General features: G+C 38.3%; 1 protein-coding gene across 14 annotated transcripts in view; it reads left to right on the top strand.

Moving 5' to 3' along the window:
• Nucleotides 1-19,806, top strand: part of ZNF565 (zinc finger protein 565) — a 36,095-nt gene extending 16,289 nt beyond the window's left edge. For 6 of the 14 annotated variants that reach the window (XM_072768382.1, XM_072768721.1, XM_072768660.1 and 3 more), the window contains 4 exons: nt 2,671-2,744; nt 8,654-8,780; nt 9,447-9,542; nt 16,075-19,806. In XM_072768382.1, coding sequence (XP_072624483.1) covers nt 2,736-2,744; nt 8,654-8,780; nt 9,447-9,542; nt 16,075-17,342 — 1,500 coding nt within the window. In that variant the 5' untranslated portion in view covers nt 2,671-2,735 and the 3' untranslated portion in view covers nt 17,343-19,806. Of the gene's footprint in view, nt 1-540; nt 610-2,202; nt 2,253-2,670; nt 2,745-8,653; nt 8,781-9,446; nt 9,543-16,074 lie in introns of all 14 variants that reach the window. The other 8 variants (XM_072768926.1, XM_072768957.1, XM_072769035.1 and 5 more) reach the window with 4 other exon arrangements.
• Nucleotides 19,807-20,207: the final 401 nt, after the last annotated feature.

Below are 20,207 nucleotides of genomic sequence, written 5' to 3' on the forward strand. Positions count from 1 at the left end.
CCCTGGCCTAGATTACTGCAGTATCACCTCCCTGCATCCTCCCTTGTCTTCTTAGTTCACTTTCTATGAGTGATCCTTTTAAATGTAAGATTATGCCATTCCTTGTTTTAAAACATTTTGGTGGCTTCTTATCCTACTAAAAAGTAAAAACCAAAGTTCTTACAGTGGTGCCCAAGCCCCATGTGATCCAGCTTCCCACTACCTCTCTTACCCAAATGAGCTTCTGAGCCTCTTTCTCTTCACTCCATTCCAGCCACCCTGGTCTCCTTCGTTATTAATCAAAGAAAGCCCACTTCTGCCTTGAGGCCTTTGCAATTGCTGTTCCCTATACTAGGAATGCCCTTCTCTTAGATATCCAAATTTTTCACTCCATTCAGTCTATGCTTTCATATCAACTTCTCAATGAAAAGCCTTCTCCGACCACCCTCCACTCCCCCAAAGCTCTTCTTAATTTTTCTGCATAGAACTTTGGCCAGCTGACATATCAATAGGAATATCAATATCAGTTTATCAATATATGTTATTGTCTCTTTCCATTAGAATGTGAGATCCACTGGGACAGGGACTGGATTTATTATCTTCCTCACACCTAGAACCATGCCAGTTGAGGTAGGAGCTCAATAAATCTCAAAGAATTTTTGACTCCTTTCTCTTTCTTTGCTTCCATATCTAATCAGATGCCACAGCCTATTAATTGTACTTCTCTACCTCTTGAAATTATACCCTTCCTCTTTATTTCCACTCTCATTATCCTGGGTCAGGTTCTTTGCTTACGGAAGTATAAGTACCTGTCAATTGATCTCTCTGACTCCAGTTTTACTCCTCTCCAATAAAAGAATCTGGCCATATTGTCCCTATTACTTCCCTCTGTAAATTCTTCAGTGGCTTTGCATTCATTACTGGGTGAAAAACAAACGTTTATACATGAAGTTAGTATTCATTGGACCCTTCTCATCCAGATACCATGGCAAGTGCCAGTCACAGCAATGACGAGACCTGGTCTTTGTCCTCATTGTTATTTTATTTTCATTCATTCACCTTCATTTTCCAATCCTTAATGTCATCTCCAGCATTATCTTCCTCTAGATTCTAGAACCAATTAAATTTAATTTAATTAAAAATTCAGGAAAAAAATTCAGTCCCTCAGTCATATTAGGCACTTTTTAAATGCTTAGTGCATGTGGCTGATAGCTACATTATTGACAGTACGGATACAAAGATTTCCATTGTTGCAGAAAGATTTATTGGACAGCATTGGTCTAAACCCTTCCACAAACTATTCAAGTCATTGCAATTTACTCTCTGCTCCACAAATACACCAAATACTTTTGGTCTACTGTTTTTTATCACTGTTCTTCACAGATCAGAATCCTTCCCTGTAGTTTCCCTGCCTAATAAAATTCTCTGATTTTTAAGTCCCAATTCATATTTTATAACTTAAAGGACATTTTCCTTGACACCACTGCCATTGAGTAAGTTAGTCTTCCTTCTGACCCACCCACCCACAAACCATAGGAAGCTTCTTGCATCTCTGATTAAAACCAGCCTTGCTACCCTCCTTAAAACTCCTGAGTTCTCATTACTTTGAGGTATAGGCCCTTTTCCACAGAACTCTAGCCTTAACAAACACCAGCCAGTAAGGAAGTGATGTTCTGCAGGAAAACAGGAGGGAAGGCTTAGATGGAAAATAAGGAGTGCTGGCCCAAGAAACTTCTAGAAATTGAGCTCCCATTCAGTTCAATACTCTGGATATGCAAGTACGCTTATAAGATACCTATTTACTATGATTTTCTTGCTCCTGTCTGGTGAGTTCAGGCAGGGTTTGAGTCTTTGATGAAGCCTCTGGTGTAGGTGATGCTCCTTTCTGGACTTAGAAGGAGGAAGTAGTACCTGGGTGGCTTAGTTGGTTAAGCATCTACCTTCAGCTCAGGTCATAATTCCAGGGTCCTGGGATCGAACCTCATATCAGACTTCCTGCCTAGCGGGGATTCTGCTTCTCCCTCTCCCTCTGCTGCTCCCCCTGCTTGTGCTCTCTTTCTCTGTTTCTCTCTCTGTCAAATAAATAAGTAAAATCTTTAAAAAAAAAAAAGGAAGGAGGAAGTAGATTCAAAGAAGTACCCAGGAGGTTTTTGCCTGTTGAGCCCAGAGAAACTGGAAGACTTTGTTTAGGGATATCTTTTTCTCAAGGTTTGTCCTCCACAGGTATACTGTGCTGCAATGCTCCTAACCTGTGGATACTGTCCTCATCCTCTGTGAGTAAAGTGAGCAAGTCTGAGTTTTGATCCTCCTTGTAGCAGCTGTAGAGGAAGATCAGCTTGGAATAGGTGGGAGCCATCTAGGCCCCATATAAAATATAGATTCACATCAGCAAGATAGGGAACTGTTCAGGCCAGGATCCCTCCTGCTGAGGTGGTTGGATTCTTTGTGAATGCTGGAGCATATCTTTGTTGACTCCATCTTTTAGTTTCCCTAGAGTTTCGGGAGAGGTTGGGTTTTGTTGCCTCTATAGTTCTTGATATTAGTGTTGGGTGATGGAACAAGGAGGAGGGCAAGGGAAACAGAGCAGAGACATTGGAAGTACAGTTGTTTTAAGGTCCTCTACTTAGGAGTGCTTAGGCAAGCTCAGTTTATGAGAGATTTTCCCTTTTTCCCCCTACTCTGCTTTTTCAGGACTCTGCACTTGTCTAAGAGAAGAATCTAAAGAAATCAGAGCAGCTCAGGTAGTTCTAAAGGCCATGGCACAGGTAAGTTGAAATTCCCTCTCCTTGAAATAATCTCTCTTCCTTTCAAATCATACAAACATTTGGGTTCTTTATCCTGAAACGTCCCTGTCTCACTGAGCCCCATTCTTGCTCCTAGTTCCTCCATTCCAGAGATGAGTGATGGGTGCTCCACTTTCCTTAGTGGCTCACTCTTCTCCAACAGTGTAGACAGAGGGACACAGTGCTTTTACCAAGGGAGCAGAAATATATTCTCTTAAGAGAAATATGAGAGCCCCCCTCTATCAAAACCATAGTTAAAGGGATCCCTGGGTGGCGCAGCGGTTTGGCGCCTGCCTTTGGCCCAGGGCGCGATCCTGGAGACCCGGGATCGAATCCCACGTCGGGCTCCCGGTGCATGGAGCCTGCTTCTCCCTCTGCCTGTGTCTCTGCCTCTCTCTCTCTCTCTCTCTCTGTGACTATCATAAATAAATAAAAAAAAAAAAAAAAAAAAAAAAAAAAAAAAAAAAAAAAAAAAAAAAAAAAAAACCATAGTTAAATAGGGCTAGAGATGAGATAACTTTGTTTGATCTTTTCCATTAATCTAGGTGGTTTCCTTCTATTCTTAAATGTTACCCCCTCTTTAAAAATCATAAAACAGGGATCCCTGGGTGGCGCAGCGGTTTGGCGCCTGCCTTTGGCCCAGGGCGCGATCCTGGAGACCCGGGATCGAATCCCACGTCGGGCTCCCGGTGCATGGAGCCTGCTTCTCCCTCTGCCTGTGTCTCTGCCTCTCTCTCTCTCTTTCTCTCTGTGACTATCATAAATAAATAAAAAATAAAATAAAAAATAAAAAAAAATAAAAAAAAAATAAAAAGTTTTAAAAAAAAAATAAAAATAAAAATCATAAAACATTTCATACTACCAAAGAATATATACAAAAACATATCCATAACAGGTATGTGCTGTAAAAAATGAGTAATGTGTTCTCATTACCCAGATTAATATACCATCTAAGCAACCTGCATTCACTTCCCAATCATATCACTTCCCACATTGCATTACTGTTCCTACCAATGGTAATGGCTACTTTCAATTTTGTGTCAATCAGTCCTTTGATTTTTATAATACTTTTACCATATACGAATGCATACTAAGCATTATACTGTTGAGTTTTCTGTTTTAAAATTTTTGTACAGTTATCATACTCTATGTTTTTTACTATATTTTTTCATTCAACACAGTGTGTTTTCAAATCATTCATGTTAAATTGTGTAGCACTAGATTAGCAATTCTCAAAGCATGTGACATCCTTTCAGGAGATAATAGTAACATGTTATTTGCCTTTTTCAATCACATTCTCCAATGAGTGTATAGTGGAGTTTCCTAGAAGCTATATGATATGTGTTATCCTGACAGATTGAATGCAGAAGTAGATGTAAAAACCTTTTATTCAGCCAGTCATTAAAGAGATTGCAAAAATATTAAAACAAAGCTATTAAATTTTTTGACAATATTTTTAAGATGTATATTATTTATGTTAATATATAACAGGTTTATTATTGATTATTTAAGTAAATTAATATTTTTATATTTCTCTCATAATTTCTAATGTGGTAACTATTAATAAACATACCCAGCATTAACAGAAGTTCTTTGAGGTCCTCAATAAAATTTTTTAACAACTTTATTTATTGTATATATAATTTACATATGATACAATTCACACACGTAAGTATAAAGTTCAATGTTTTTTAGTATATTTATAGAGTTATACAACCATCAGCACAATCTATTTTGGAACATTTTCATTACCCCCAAAAGAAGTGCCATTTGCATTAGCAGTCTCTCAGTCTCTTCCCCTCATCCACTGGCAACCACTAATTTACTTTCTGTCTCACAGATTTGCCTATTCTGGACGTGTCATATGAATAGAATCTTAGCATACTTGATTTTTTGTGTCTGGCTTTTTTCATATAGTATGTTTTCAAGCTTAATCCATGTTGGAGCATTTATCAGTAGTTCATTCATTTTTATATCAAATGATATTCCATAGATATGTATATTCCACATTTTATTCTTTAATTAATCAACTTGTAGACATTTGGGTTATTTTTGCTTTTAGGATATCACAAATAACACTACTGTGAACATTAGTGTATACCGAGGTTCATAAGTTTCCAGTTCTCTGTACCTACATAATTATTTTTTTTAATTTATTTATTCATGAGAGACACAGAGAGAGAGGCAGAGACACAGGCAGAGGGAGAAGCAGGGAGTCTGATGTGGGACTTGATCCTGGGTCTCCAGGATCAGGCCCTGGGCCAAAGGCGGCGCTAAACTGCCGAGCCACCCAGGCTTCCCCTATTTTTAACATTTTGAGAAACTGTCAATACTGTTTTCCAACATGGCTGCCCCATTTTACATTCCTGGAGCATTGTAAGAGGGTTCTGATTTCTCTACATCCTCATAAACATGTGTTATTTTGTTTTTCCGGTAATAGTCATCCTAAAGGATGTGAAGTGGCCTCTTATGGGTTTGATTTGCATTTCCCTATTAGTGGTATTGAGCATCTTTTCATATGTTTGTTGTACATTTGTAGATCTTTAGAGAAATCACTACTCAAAATCTTTGCTTAGTTTTTAATTGTTTTGTCTTTTTTATTATTGAATTGTAAGAGTTCTTTATGTATTCTGGACACAAGTTCCTTGTCAAATATAAAATTTGCAAATATTTTCTCCCAGTTTTGTGATTTGATTCTTTTTTCTTTCTTTTTAATTAAGGGAGAGGGGTGGGGGAGGACAGAGGAGAGGGAAAAAATCTTAAGCAAACCACCCAGCACAAAGCCCAAAATGGAGCTTGATCTCACAACCCTGAGATCATGACCTGAGCTAAAATCAAGAGGCAGATGCTTAACCAATTGAGCCACTCAAGCACCCAGCATTTTTACTTTCTTAATGGAATTATTTGTAGCACAAACATTTTTAGTTTTGATTAAGTTTATTTTAGCTTTTTGTCCTATATAATGCCATATATAAGAAACCACTGCCTGACCAAGGTCATAAAGTTATACTACTATATTTTCTTCTACGAGTTGTAGTTTTAGCTCTATAACTTTACATGTAGTTCTACCACCTATTTTGAATTAATTTTTATATATGTATGAGGTGGAGTCCAACTTCATTCTTTGCATATGAATATCCATTTTGTTTTAAAAACTGATTTTTCCCTATTGAATTGTCTTAGTTTACTTAACTTAATATGTGGTAGTCCTTGGGGAACTGAGCAGCATCTTTCTTCAGAACAGTTTTGCACCAATGAGTGTTCTCAAACTTGGCACACTAATTTTTCACATGGGATTTAATCCCCCAAGTGCATGAATAATATTACTTTAAATTCCAGGCTTGGAATACTCTCAAACCTTGAGAGTAGGGTTTGTAGATTGGCAAGGGAAATTATTGTTAGTAGTAATAGTGATATCATTAATGATAATCCTTTTTTCCCACCTGGAATGCAGAAGGTTCCTTGTTACTTTTTTCCAACAAGGTTTTCATTCAAGCCCAACATTTTACTGAGAGGATCCTCTTCTAGGATCCCAGCTTTAAAGTGAGAGTCATGGATTCTTACCCCATTTCGTATGTTTCTTAGGCCACATACTGAGGTTAATCTCCAAAATGTTTTACTTTAGAGTGGCTCCTGCTAACATATTTGCTTATCTCTCTGTGTTCAATTTCATGTGTGTGTGATGTGTATTTTTCTCATGTTGTTAGCTCTGAGATTTAATTTTCCTTACCTTCCTGAGAGCTTAGAGAAGCATTAAATAGGTGTTTTTTCCAATGGGGCAGCCCTGGTGGCGCAGTGGTTTAGCGCCGCCTGAAGCCTGGGGTGTGATCCTGGAGACCCGGGATCGAGTCCCACATCTGGCTTCCTGCATGGAGCCTGCTTCTCCCTCTGCCTGTGTCTCTGCCTCTCTCTTCGCTCTCTCTGAATGAATGAATAAATAAATCTTTAAAAAAAAAATTTTTTTTCCAATGCCTAGGTGTTTGCAGTAGAAGCCTCCCTCACCCTTGCAGTATAAACATGGTCAGAGCTGGAATGGTTGGTCTTGGTTTCAGTGTGTGGTGACATCTCCTTCTTTATAAGGCCTTCAGGATAGGGACTGTGATTGGGAACTTAAATTACAGAAAGTTCTTTGGTCTTGCAAGGGAATATATGAGAAACAACCATAAAATGGTCATTTTTGAGGTTGAACAATATGTGTTGATTGTGGGTCAAATTTATGTTACTAAGGTACACCTTCTATCAGCTTTCTTATTTCAGGAACAAGGAGAATTAGACAGTGAAGAATGATAAAATAAGCATTAAAGATTTTGCAAATCTTGTTTAAGGTAGATGCTCCTCAATAAGAGAATGATTATATCTAATAGGATATAAGATGCATTGTTATACAACAGATAAAAATCTCTGTGTTTCCTATAAAATTTGCCATAACAGAATATATGCTCATGATATCTAACCAACTGCTTTTCATTGGAGACCCTGTCGGCATTCTCAGCAGTTCTTTATTGTATGGAACTGTCCTGGGTATGTGGCCCAGATAAATCAGGACACTTAACATTCCTGATGCAAGACACTAAATGCCAGCAGCACACTGCCCCCAACCCCAGCCAACCTCCCTCAACATTGTGACAACTAGACCATATCCTGCATGATCCCAAATGCCTGAAGTAGAAGATATAACCCGGATTGAGATCCTCAAATTAATTATAAACCTGAGTCTTCAGGATAGTTTTAAAACTTCTATAAATCCTATATTTTAAGAGAGTTTAATAAGACATTTTGGATTCTATCTTTTTCATTATCTCCATGGAGAAATGGTAAAGGACTCATTTTTAAAGACTTTACTTTAAAGGCTCTTGTTTCTTGTATTTTGTCTATGGTATTTTATTTGTACGATCCCACTTACCTAGATTTTGCTCATTCCCAGACCCATGTAGAAAATAGAAGAAGAGTCCTACTATATGAAAGAGGTTTTAGCTCTAGCTTCGGGAATATTCAAAAGCATGTAGGCCTCTAGTCAAATAAAAGTGCTTATTATACTACCTTCATGGCATAGGCATTCCACCCTAGCTTGCTTTTTTTTAATTATTTTTATTTATTTATGATAGTCACACAGAGAGAGAGAGAGAGAGAGGCAGAGGGAGAAGCAGGCTCCATGCACCGGGAGCCCGACGTGGGATTCGATCCCGGGTCTCCAGGATCGCGCCCTGGGCCAAAGGCAGGCACTAAACCGCTGCACCACCCAGGGATCCCTCACCCTAGCTTGCTTGATCACCTCCTTCCTACAGCGCCACTCTCCATCTCCTCTCTTTCGATCTTTCAGACATTTTCCTGGATGAGTCGGGTTGTTAACATCTGAACATGCTCATCAATTTTAACCTCATTTATTTTTTTAAAATATTTTATTTATTTATTCATGAGAAACAGAGAGAGAGAGGCAGAGACACAGGCACAGAGAGAAGCAGGCTCCATGCAGGGAGCCTGACGTGGGACTTGATCCCGGGTCTCCAGGATCACGCCCTGGGCTGAAGGCAGATGCTCAACCCCTGAGCCACCCAGGCGTCCCTGGCTGTTATGCTTTAAAAAAAAAAAAAAAAAAAAAAGCTGATCTGTCAAATACTAAAATATTTATGGGTAAAATACTATGATGTTTGGTATTTGGTCTGTGGGATCTGCCTCAAAATATACCAGTAGTAAAAAAAAAAAAAAAAAAAAAAAAAAAGAAGAAATAAAACAAGATTTGCAAAATCATGTTAATTGTCAAAGCAGAGTGATGGATTCATGGAGATCATTATCCTACTCTGAATACTTTGTTGTATTTTGAAATTTTTTGTAATAAATGAAAAAATTAAAGTCCTTTCATTTACTAGTAATGCATGGGTTTATTATTTCAGGGATTGGTAACATTCAGGGATGTGGCCATAGAGTTCTCTCAGGAAGAATGGAAGTGCCTGGAACCTGCACAGAGAGACTTGTACAAGGATGTGACTCTGGAGAACTTCAGTAACTTGGTCTCACTAGGTAAGGATGCAGGTTCCCAGGGCATACAACATAAGGAAGTTTTTACCACCTCTGGTAAAGGGAGAAAACTTCACTGGACAATGGTGAGAGCTGGAGTCATGGAGAAGGGCCCAGCTAGCAGCAATAGTAGCAACTTCCAGAACTCCTTGGTCAGAGGAGGGAGGGAGAGGGATAAATACCATGAACTCTCTCATTCTACCCACTGGCTTCCTGCTGATTCTTTCCATATGCTAAACCCAATGAGAAACCATGGAGCCAGAATAATACAGTCCTGTCAGGTGAGCTGTCAGGGCACAGAGCAGGACCAAGAACAGAGAGGAATGGCAGCGGGGAGGAGAGGGCAAATGAAGAATGATCACCATAGTTATCTACTCTAAATAATTCTAGACTAGCCTTCTGGAATTTCTGGTATCTTCATGATGAATATTTAAGGACACTTAGAAGTTTCTGGCTGAATTTCTGTTCTCTGTTCCCAAGAGACTCGTTTGTGCTTTATGGAAGTAGAAGTGGGTAGTTCCATGGTCACCTCTGTCTTCCTGTCCTTTGAACAAACTTTACTCCTCCTTCATTCCTTCCTTCATAATGTCTCTCTTTCTTGGTGACTAAGGGACTGGGTTTGAATTTTGGAACAGGACAATCATGCTCCATTTCTTTTCCTGTAAACAGGACTTTCCATTTCTAAGCCTGATGTCATTTCCTTATTGGAGCAAGGGAGAGAACCCTGGATGATTACAAATGATATGACAGGACTGTGGTGTCCAGGTGAGCGAGGGGTGATCCAGTGGGGGAGGACATTGGGAATAATAGCCAGTGGGTGTGTAAACCGATAGCAATAACTTAAGTTATTGTTGAGAAGCTTCCCTCCAAGCCATATAGAAAACTGTGGAACAAACAGCCTGAGACATGCAGACACAAAAGAGCAAAGATCTTGTCAGCATCCCTTGCCCTACCCCTATTAGTCCCTCCCTCTTCTTTCTTCTTGCATATTTTCCTCCCATTTCAAAAAGGGACATGCTCCTTTCTTCCCCAGCGGCTGCCTTTTTACTTGTACTTTGGATCCTTTTTCCTGCAAGTAACTTCATCCCTTAGAAACTTTTCTGGCAGCCCTGGTGGCTCAGCGGTTTAGTGCTGCCTTTAGCCAGGGGCGTGATCATGGAGGCCTGGGCTCGAGTCCCGCATCGGGCTCCCTGAATGGAGCCTGCTTCTCCCTCTGCCTCTCTCTCTCTCTGTGACTCTCGTGAATAAATAAATAAAATCTAAAAAAAAAAAAACTTGTTTTGTTTTTATCAAACAGCTCACTTTACCCAATTAAGCAATTCATTAATTCCCAAATGTTTGGGAGAGAAGATTGTGTAGTGGCTAAGGGCACTGACTTGGGAATCAGACTGAGTTCAAATCTTGTGTCTGCCAATTACTAGATTTGTGAGTTTAGATAAATTGCTTAAAATCTCTGTGCTTCAGTTTTCTCCTCTGCAAATGAGATAAAAACGGAGCCTTCCTCATATAGTTATTGTTGTGATTGTTATAGGAATTAATAATGTGAAAATGCCCAAAACAATGGCAGGCAGTAGTGACCACTAAGTAAAGATTATCAAGTGTTATTAATTAGCACGTGCTGCACAACATTGGAATCTTTGAATACTTAATCTTTGAATACTTTGAATACCCTCTGCAACTTCTCTGTTATTGTTGTTTATTTTCATCTGGGATTATTTTTTCTCTATCTAAAGAAAACCCTTACAATTTCCTTTTGTGTAGGTCTGCTCAACAAATTCTGTGGTTTTGATTGCATGAAAATGTCTTTTTTCTATCTTTCTTGTAGGATATTTAAATGAGAATGGAATTCTGTATTAGCAGTAAATTTTCTGAGCCCCAAGAACAAATCATACCACTGCCTTTTCTCTTCCAATGTCGTCACTAAGTCAAGTTGTTCCAATTTCGCTAAATGTTCTCCACATATATTTAAAACTAGTATCCCTTGTGCAATATACTTGCCTTTCTGTTTACCTCTAACCCTTTTGATTATATTATTCAGAATCTTTGTGTCCTTTTAATTTTGTCTGTGCTGGTGCTATGAAATTCTGAGAGCTGTTTCTTGTACTATAAGTAATGTTACTGCATTTTACACTTCTATAAAGATGAATTTTAGATCCTTGTTGCAAGCTGTACTTTCATCAGTATACTCCTTTATTATGTCACTTGGTGCTTTTAACCTTGAATTCTGTTTTTTTCTGATATTCCATCAAATGCCCTCTTTTTGTTGGCTTAAAAATTATGACATCTTTGCTTATCCTTTTTTAAAAAATTATTGCCAGGCAGCCCAGGTGGCTCACTGGTTTAGCGCCGCCTTCAGCCCGGGGCGTGATCCTGGAGACCTGGGATCGAGTCCCACATCAGGCTCCCTGCATGCAGCCTGCTTCTCCCTCTGCCTGTGTCTCTGCCTCTCTCTCTCTCTCTCTCTCTCTCTCTGTCTCTCATGAATAAATGAATAAAATCTTAAAAAAAAAAATTTACTATGTGGTCCTCTACAAAAAAATTTATTGACTGTTGCCTAGATTCACCCTCACCCCAACCCACTCTGATTTTGTTTTAATGAATTCTACTTTCATACCATCATTGTTCTTATAATATTTCATAAATTTATAGTATGCATTATTCCTCACTAGCAATAAAGATGTAAGCCAGTCATCTGCATGCTATGGTCGGTGGGCCATCCAGCCTGCTGCCTGTTTTTATATGGCCTGTGAGCCTATCGAATTCTATAAATGTCTTCGAAGGGGTGCATATACACAATTAAAATGATATGTGTGTGGATTGATGTTAGTATTTGGCAGTAATAGCTATAGGAAACATTTCCAAAGATTAAATAAACATAAAATCTCATCACAGGTCAGCACCAACAGATGAACACTTAGCATCAATTTTGATGCTGGAGAACACTAACCTCCTAGTTCAGGTATAGCTGAACTAGCTTTAAATCACCAAGACACCTGCACTTCAGAGTTCAAAAACTGAGAAACAACCTTCTGACTTTTCTTTGTACTTTGACTCTAACCCACATTTCCATGGGAGAGTGGACTCCAAGGTTAAGATTGATCAGGTGTGGTAGATACACCAATAAAGTACTCAAGTTTTCTTTCTGTGTTTATTACTTTCCTATGGCTTCTGTAACAAATTACCACAAACTTGGTGGCTTACAACAATACAAATTTATTATTTTACAGTTCTGGAGATTGGAAGTTCAAAATACATCTCAGTGAGCTAAAACCAAGATGTCTGCAGGGCTATATTCCTTTCTGCATCCTTTCTTTAGAAGGAGAACCTTTTTTTTTTTTTTTTTTTTTTTTTTTGCCTTTTCCAGCTTGCGTTCCTTGGATCATACCCCCCTTCCATCTTCAAAGTCAGCAGGATAACATCTTCAAATTTCCCTCTCTGATTCTGACTTTCCTACTTCCCTCTTTCACTTAGAAGACCCTTGTGATTACAATGAGCCTACCCAGGTAATCCCTATCTCATGGTCAGCTGAGTAGCAATCTTAATTCCCCTTTGCTGTGTACTATTCACAGGTTTCCACAATTGGGATGTGGACATCTTGGCCGGGGAGAGGGGTGGGCAGCAGCTACCACTCTGTATGTCAATTTGGTTTGGTGGTGGGGTTTTTTTTCCACTTTTAAAAAAATCATTTTATTTCTTTTTCCCATCACGGTAAGTGTACTCTTTAATCCCCATTCCCTATTTCTCCCATCCCTCCACCTACCTCACCATCTGGTAACCATTAGTTTGTTCTCTGTAATTAAGAGTCGGTTTCTTAGTTTGTCTCTCCCTTTTTTTCTTTTGCTCATTTGTTTTCTTAAATTACACATGAGTGAGATCAAGGTCATACAGTATTTGTCTCTGACTTACTTATTTCACTTAGCATTATATTCTCCAGCTCCATCCATGTTGCAGACACCAAGATTTTATTCTTGTTTATGGCTGAATATTCCATGTGCATATGTACCATACCTTATTTATCCATTCACCTATCAATGGAAACTTAGGTTGCTTCCATAGTTTGGCTAAATAATGCTACAATAATGTAAGGGTGCATGTATCCCTTTGAATTAGTATTTTTGTGTTTTGGAGGTAAGTACCCAGTAGTGTGATTCCTGGATCATAGAGTAATCCCATTTTTAATTTTTTTAAAGAGTTCTTTTTAAAGATTTTATTTATTTATTCATGAGAGAGAGAGAGAGGCAGAGACACAGGCACAGGGAGAAGCAGGCTCCATGCAGGGAGCCCAATGTGGGACTCTATCCCCGGTCTCCAGGATCACACCCTGGGCTGAAGGCGGCTCTAAACTGCTGAGCCAAAAAAAAAAAAAAAAAAAAAAAAAAAAAAAAAAATAAACTGCTGAGCCACCTGGGCTGCCCCACTTTTAATTTTTTGAGGAACTTCCATACTCCAACCCCACAAGGGCTACACCAATGTGTATTCTCACCAACAGTGCACAAGGTTCCCTTTCCTTCTCATCCTTGCTAATATTTGTTGTTTCTTGTGTTTCTTATTTTAGCCATTCTGACAGGTGTGAGGTGATATCTCATTGTAGTTTTGATTTGCATTTCCCTAACGATAAGTGATTTTGAGCATCTTTTCATGTATTTGTTGGCCATCTGTATCTCTTCTTTGGAGAAATGTCTCCAGGGATCCGTGGGTGGCTTTCTCCTAGTATTTGTATGGTTTCTATTTTCTCTTAATGTTAAAACTATTTGGAGTTTATTCTGGTATGTAGTGGCGTAATATATAGTTACATTTTTATCGTTTTCCAAATGAGTATCCAGTTGCCCCAACATTATTTCTTACAAAAATTATTCGTTTTTCCTTTGAAATACCACCTTTATAATAAATTCAATTTCCATATAAACTTCAGTCCTATCCTGGCCTTTTGTGCTCTATTGGTCTGTTTCTAGAATCCAATATTTATTCATCAAACAACCCATTATTAAAATTTTTTTTATATTCTAGGGTTTGGTTATAATAGCTAGGAAGAAAGGGCATATTTTTGGGATGCCTGGATGGCTGTCAGTTGAGTGTCAACTCTTTTTTTTTTTTTTTTTTTTTTTTTTGAGTGTCAACTCTTGATCTCAGCTGAGGTCTTGATCTCATGGTTGTGAGTTCGAGCCCTGCATTGGGCTTCACGCTGGGCATGGAGCCTTTAAAAAAAAAAAAAAAAGGAAAGAAAGAAAGGCTGTATTTCTACCTTTCAGGAGACTTAGGAGAAACAAAACAAAAGGTCAACAGATGAATAACTAGATGAAAATCTAATTACAACTGATAAAAAGTGTTATGAAGACCAGGTGCAAGAGATGGAAGAAAGAATCAGGCTGAAATCTTTTCCAAAAATGTGAGTTTTAATCTGAGACTTGAAGGATGAGAAAAGCAGTCATAAAAAAAAAAAAAAAAAAAAGCAAGCAGTCATACAAAGAGCCCAGGACAGATGGAAGACCTTGATGAGAGATCTAGGATGGAAAAGACCTGCATTTATTTTAGAAAGCTTGTGGCTTAATACACAAGGAGCAAAGGAGAGAGTGTTCAATATGAAGATGCATTGTCCTTGGTTAAAAGAGAATAACAACAAAGATAGGCAGGGACTCGCTTTGCCAAGAGCCTGTGAACCATGGCAATGACTTTGGAATTTATTGGAATTTTTCCAGTGAATTTGGAAGTGCAATGAGGCTAGGAAAAATTTTAAGCAGGGATTTTCATTTTTATTGGCATTAGCATCATGTGCTGGAAAGTGTTTAAGAACATAAATGCTGGGGCGCCTGGGTGGCTCAGTCCAACTCTTGGTTTTGGCTCAGGTCATGATATCAGGGTCATGGGATCCAGCCCCATATTGGGCTCTGCACTCAGTGGAGCAGCTATTTTGAGATTCTCTCCTTCTGCCCCTTCCATTTTGTCTCTCTGTCTCTTTCTCTCTAACATTAATAAATCTTTAAAAAAAAAAATAGATGCTTTGTTTATATGAAGTGCCCAGAAACTGGCAAATTTATAGAGACAGAGTTAATGGTTCTCCGCCATTAGTGATTGGTGGGGGATAGAGGGAATGGAGAGTGATGAATGACTCATTAATGGGCACAAGGGGGCAGCCCCAGTGGCTCAGCAGTTTAGTGCTGCCTTCAGCCTGGGGTGTGATCCTGGAGACCCAGGATCGAGTCCCACATCAGGCTCCCTGCATGGAGCCTGCTTCTCCCTCTGCCTGTGTCTCTGCCTGTCTCTCTGTCTGTCTCTCTGTCTCTGTCTCTCTCTCATGAATAAATAAATAAAATATTTAAAAAAAAATGGGCACAAGGTTTCTATTTGGAGTGATAAGAATGTAATAGAACTAGATAGTGGTAATAGTTGCATGACATTAGGAAGTATCACAAACTACTAAATTGTAGTCTTTAAAATGGAAGGGATTTGTATTTTATGAATTTTATCTCAATTGAAATATATATGTATTTAATATATATATCTAAGTGTATATAGATATGTATATACAGGCAAGCATAAGCAGAACAAGCATACCTTGGACAAGCAACCTTGTCTGTACTCCTTAGATTTTGATTCAGTCTAGGGTGGTCTTAGACATTTATTTATTTATTATTATTATTTTTTTATGATAGTCACAGAGAGAGAGAGAGAGGCAGAGACACAGGCAGAGGGAGAAGCAGGCTCCATGCACCGGGAGCCCGACGTGGGATTCGATCCTGGATCTCCAGGATCACGCCCTGAGCCAAAGGCAAGCGCCAAACCGCTGCGCCACCCAGGGATCCCTAGACATTTATATTATTAACAGTCTTCTCGAATGATTCTAATCTTTATAAAAATTGAGAAACCCCAGCTTAGTTTCTTTTCTTGCTCCTTTCTGGCACCATATGAGCTCTCATCATATTTGTGCTTTCATGTACTCTTTAGAAATTGCACAGCAGGGATCCCTGGGTGGCTCAGCGGTTTGGCATCTGCCTTTGGCCCAGAGCGTGATCCTGGAGTCCCGGGATCGAGTCCTGCGTCGGGCTCCCAGCATGGAGCCTGCTTCTCCCTCCTCCTGTGTCTCTGCCTCTCTCTCTCTGTCTATCATAAATGAATAAATCTTTAAAAAAAAAAAAAAAGAAATTGCACAGCAATATTTGAGACTTAAATAAGCCATTCACTTTTTTTTTAAGCCATTCAATTTTTAAGGTGATTTTCATTTTGTCTCTCTAGTCTGCTATAGAATTTTTTATTTCTCTTAAAAAAATAAAACTGCTTGTATTTCTTTTTTCTTTTTCAGAGCTGGAGTCCAGATGTGAGAAATTTCCACAAAAAGATATTTCTGAAGTAGAGTCATTCAATTGGGAGATAGTAGAAAGCCTTAAACGCTGTGATTTTGATGGCTCCGGTTTAAGAGATGACTGGGAATACAAAGGCCAATTTGAAAGACAACGAGTAACTCAGGAATGCTGTTTCAAGCAAGTAAAAGTCACGTATGAAAACATTCCCACTTTTGAGCATACATCTCTCACTTTACATCAGAACAATGAGATTGGTGAGAAACTGATTGAATGTAATGAATGTGGGAAAGCATTTAGCCGTGGCTCACACCTGATTCAGCATCAGAAAACTCATACTGGTGAAAAACCCTTTGAATGTAAGGAATGTGGGAAGGCCTTTAGTCGTGCCTCACACCTTGTTCAGCATCAGAGAATTCATACAGGTGAGAAGCCTTATGACTGTAAGGAATGTGGGAAGGCCTTTGGCCGTACTTCAGAACTTATTCTGCATCAAAGACTTCATACTGGTGTCAAACCCTATGAGTGTAAAGAATGTGGGAAGACCTTTAGACAGCATTCACAACTTATTCTGCATCAAAGAACTCACACAGGTGAGAAACCCTATGTATGTAAAGACTGTGGGAAGGCTTTTATTCGTGGCTCACAACTTACTGTTCATCGGAGAATTCATACAGGTGCTAGACCCTATCAGTGTAAAGACTGTGGGAAAGCCTTTAGACAGCATTCACAGCTTACTGTCCACCAGAGGATTCATACTGGTGAGAAACCCTATGAGTGTAAGGAATGTGGGAAGGGCTTCATTCATAGTTCAGAAGTTACTCGACATCAAAGAATTCATTCTGGGGAGAAACCCTATGAATGTAAGGAATGTGGGAAGGCCTTTAGACAACACGCACAGCTTACACGACATCAGAGAGTTCATACAGGTGACAGACCTTATGAATGTAAGGACTGTGGGAAGGCATTTAGTCGTAGTTCATACCTTATTCAACATCAAAGAATTCATACAGGTGACAAACCCTATGAATGTAAGGAATGTGGGAAAGCCTTTATTCGTGTTTCACAACTGACTCATCATCAGCGAATTCATACTTGTGAGAAACCCTATCAATGTAGGGAATGTGGAATGGCCTTTATTCGTAGTTCACAACTTACTGAACATCAGAGAATTCATCCTGGGATCAAACCATACGAATGTAGAGAATGTGGGCAGGCCTTTATTCTTGGCTCACAGCTCATCGAACACTACAGAATTCACACCGGTTAAAAAGCCTTGAATGTTAGGGGTATAGGAGCCTTTACATGGAGTTCACACCTGACTCAGTATTAGATAATGTATATGTAATGTAATTAATGTGACAACCTTCACTTGTCACTTCCATTATTGGAATATCAGATAACTCATACCAGAAGAAAATTCAATAAATGTGGGAATTCTTTTTGCCTCACACTCACTACTTACCAAGCATCAGAAAACTTATGCCGAAAAAAAATATTAATATGAATATGGAAAACCTTTTTATTACCACTCAAAATGTGTTAAACTTCTGAGAATTCCTAATAGAAAATGACCTTATTAAGATATTTTGTGAATGTGCCTTTTACCATGACCTACATCTTACTTAACATTATCTCAATTCTACCAGTTACTGACTGTAGAGCATTAGACAAATAATACAGTCTTCCTGTTCCTCAATTTATTTTTAAGCAGTGACCATTTTACTTACCTAATAGAGTTTTCCTGATGACTATCAGATATTTTATATAAAGCCTGTGTTCAATAAATTTTAGTTACCATTCTTAATAACAGTATTTATGTTGAGTTCCTGTGAGAAGAGGGCCTTATGAATGCATCAAATATCAAAAAAGCCTTCATAACCACTTATTATAAAACTTCATTCTAGAAACCATAGTCACGTATAATTATCATGAGGTCTTCATGATATTTAAAGCTAGAAAGTCACAAGATTAGAAATTAACAGAAGAGTAGCCAAAAGAAATCTACCCATTTAGAAATCTAAAGCGACCTTCAAATATAACTTAAAAAGCAATAAAAAAAAATTCTACACATCAAAACCAGTTCAGTATAGCCAAAGCCATGTTCCTGTCAAGCTAAGGATTGAAGATGGGGGCTTTTGTTCTCCAAATGTGGATCTCCAGCTCCTACGCATTGCCGGTTACATACTAAGCACATTGAATGAATGGTCAACTCTAAAAATTAGAGGACAATTACCACATAAACCCAAATCAACAGGAAGAACAATAATTAAAAACAAAAAAATAATAAAATAGAAAACAACAGTAGGCTTAATATGAAGGTTGTTTATTTAGCAATATAAGATGGACAATTGGCAACCTTGATCTAGGAAAAAAAAACATTTAGCATTACGAATAAGGAAGGGGTAGATATTTCTTTTAAATAGCTACTATGCATGACTTTAATATATTTGGAAATTTAAGGAGGATTTTTATAAAAATATCAAAGTTCAAGAAGATATGGAATACCTGAATAAATCAATGATTGGAGAAGGCTATAAAAAGTCAGTCTGCCTCTTTAAAGAAAACTGTTTAACCTACTAATACTTTAAGGAACAGATAGATAATCCCTGAGAGAAGCTTGCCAGTTTATTTTCAAGGCTAAATAAAATTATGATTTAAAAAAATTCAATAAGAATGGCTCCAAGAAACAAATTATAGATGATTACCATTTGCGAAACTAAATATGAATAAAATCCCCGCTAATTGAATCCTGTCTCTTTAAAGTTCGAAGCTCATTTTAAATGTAATATCTAGAATTTCACCTGTTGTGGATTAATTGCATTTTCAGAATTTTGATATAACTCCAGATGACAATGGTGGGAAAAAGAGCCCTGATCCAACCCCATTGATACCTCGATCAGAGCTTGTGAGTGTCAAGAAGCATCCCCTCAGTCCAGGCAAGTGTCTGAGGTAGAGGGCCTGTTGTGTCCCCAGGCCATCCATCTTCTCAGTAATCCTGAGTGTTCGCTAGGACACCTGTATTTTCTGCATGTGTCACTGCCTACACCGGATTAGAAAGTAGTATTCTGTGTGTCATTCTTAAGTGGTTTAATGATTAGGATGACACTGAAGCTATGACGCTAAAAACTCACTCTGAGGGATGCCTCAATGGCTCAGTGATTGGGCGTCTGCCTTTGGCTCAGGTCCTGATCCCATGATCTGGGATTGAGTCCCGCATCAGGCTCCTTGCAGGGAGCCTGCTTCTCCCTCTGCCTATGTCTCTGCCTCTGTCTCTCTTTGTGTCTCTCATGAATAAATAAAATATTTAAAAATAAATAAAAACTCACTCTGAATAATTAAAACACATGCACAGGACAAATATTTTAAAGCTATGATTTGATAGACAGACACAAGTCAATCTCCACACTATCTCTGCCCCTTCCCACCCTGTACTCTATGTCCCTATCAGTATATCAAGTTCTTGTATATACTTCCTGATTTTTATGGTTGCCTAAGTGTAGATATGCACATAACACTGTTTATAAAAGTTTTTTACATAAATGGTAGCAAATTTCTATACTTGCTATTTTTGCTTATCCTTATACCTTGAAATTGGATATCAATACATAAATAGTTGCCTTATGCTTCCTTAACAGCTGCATAGTATGTGTTTCATAATTTATCCTGTCTATTTAGTTTTTTTCATTATTCTTTGCTTTCATTATCCTATAATAAATATCCTTGCATATAAATTATTTTGTATATGTGTGATATCTCTTTAAGGTAAATTCCTGAAAAGGAAGTGCTAAGTCAAAATGAATATACAGTTCTGAAACTTTCTGTTCACATAAAATCTTATAATATACCCCTAGTACCCCCATCACCAGCTAGAGTAATTATCAGCTCATGGCCATTCTTGTTTTATCTGTATTCCCAGCCATTCCCCCACGCTCATATCAGCTTTGAAGTAAATCCCAGCTACATAATTTCATCCATAAATATTTTGTATCTCTAAAATATATCACAATTTGAGAAAATATTTTCAATCCTTTAAAAAAGAAAATGACAGGGCACCTGAGTGGCTCAGTTGGTTAGGTGTCCAACTCTTGATGGCAGCTCTGGTCTTGATCTCAAGGTCGTAGGTTTAGGCCCT

This window comes from Canis lupus, chromosome 1 (assembly GCF_048164855.1).
Source record: "Canis lupus baileyi chromosome 1, mCanLup2.hap1, whole genome shotgun sequence".
In the NCBI taxonomy this organism is placed as follows: domain Eukaryota; kingdom Metazoa; phylum Chordata; class Mammalia; order Carnivora; family Canidae; genus Canis; species Canis lupus.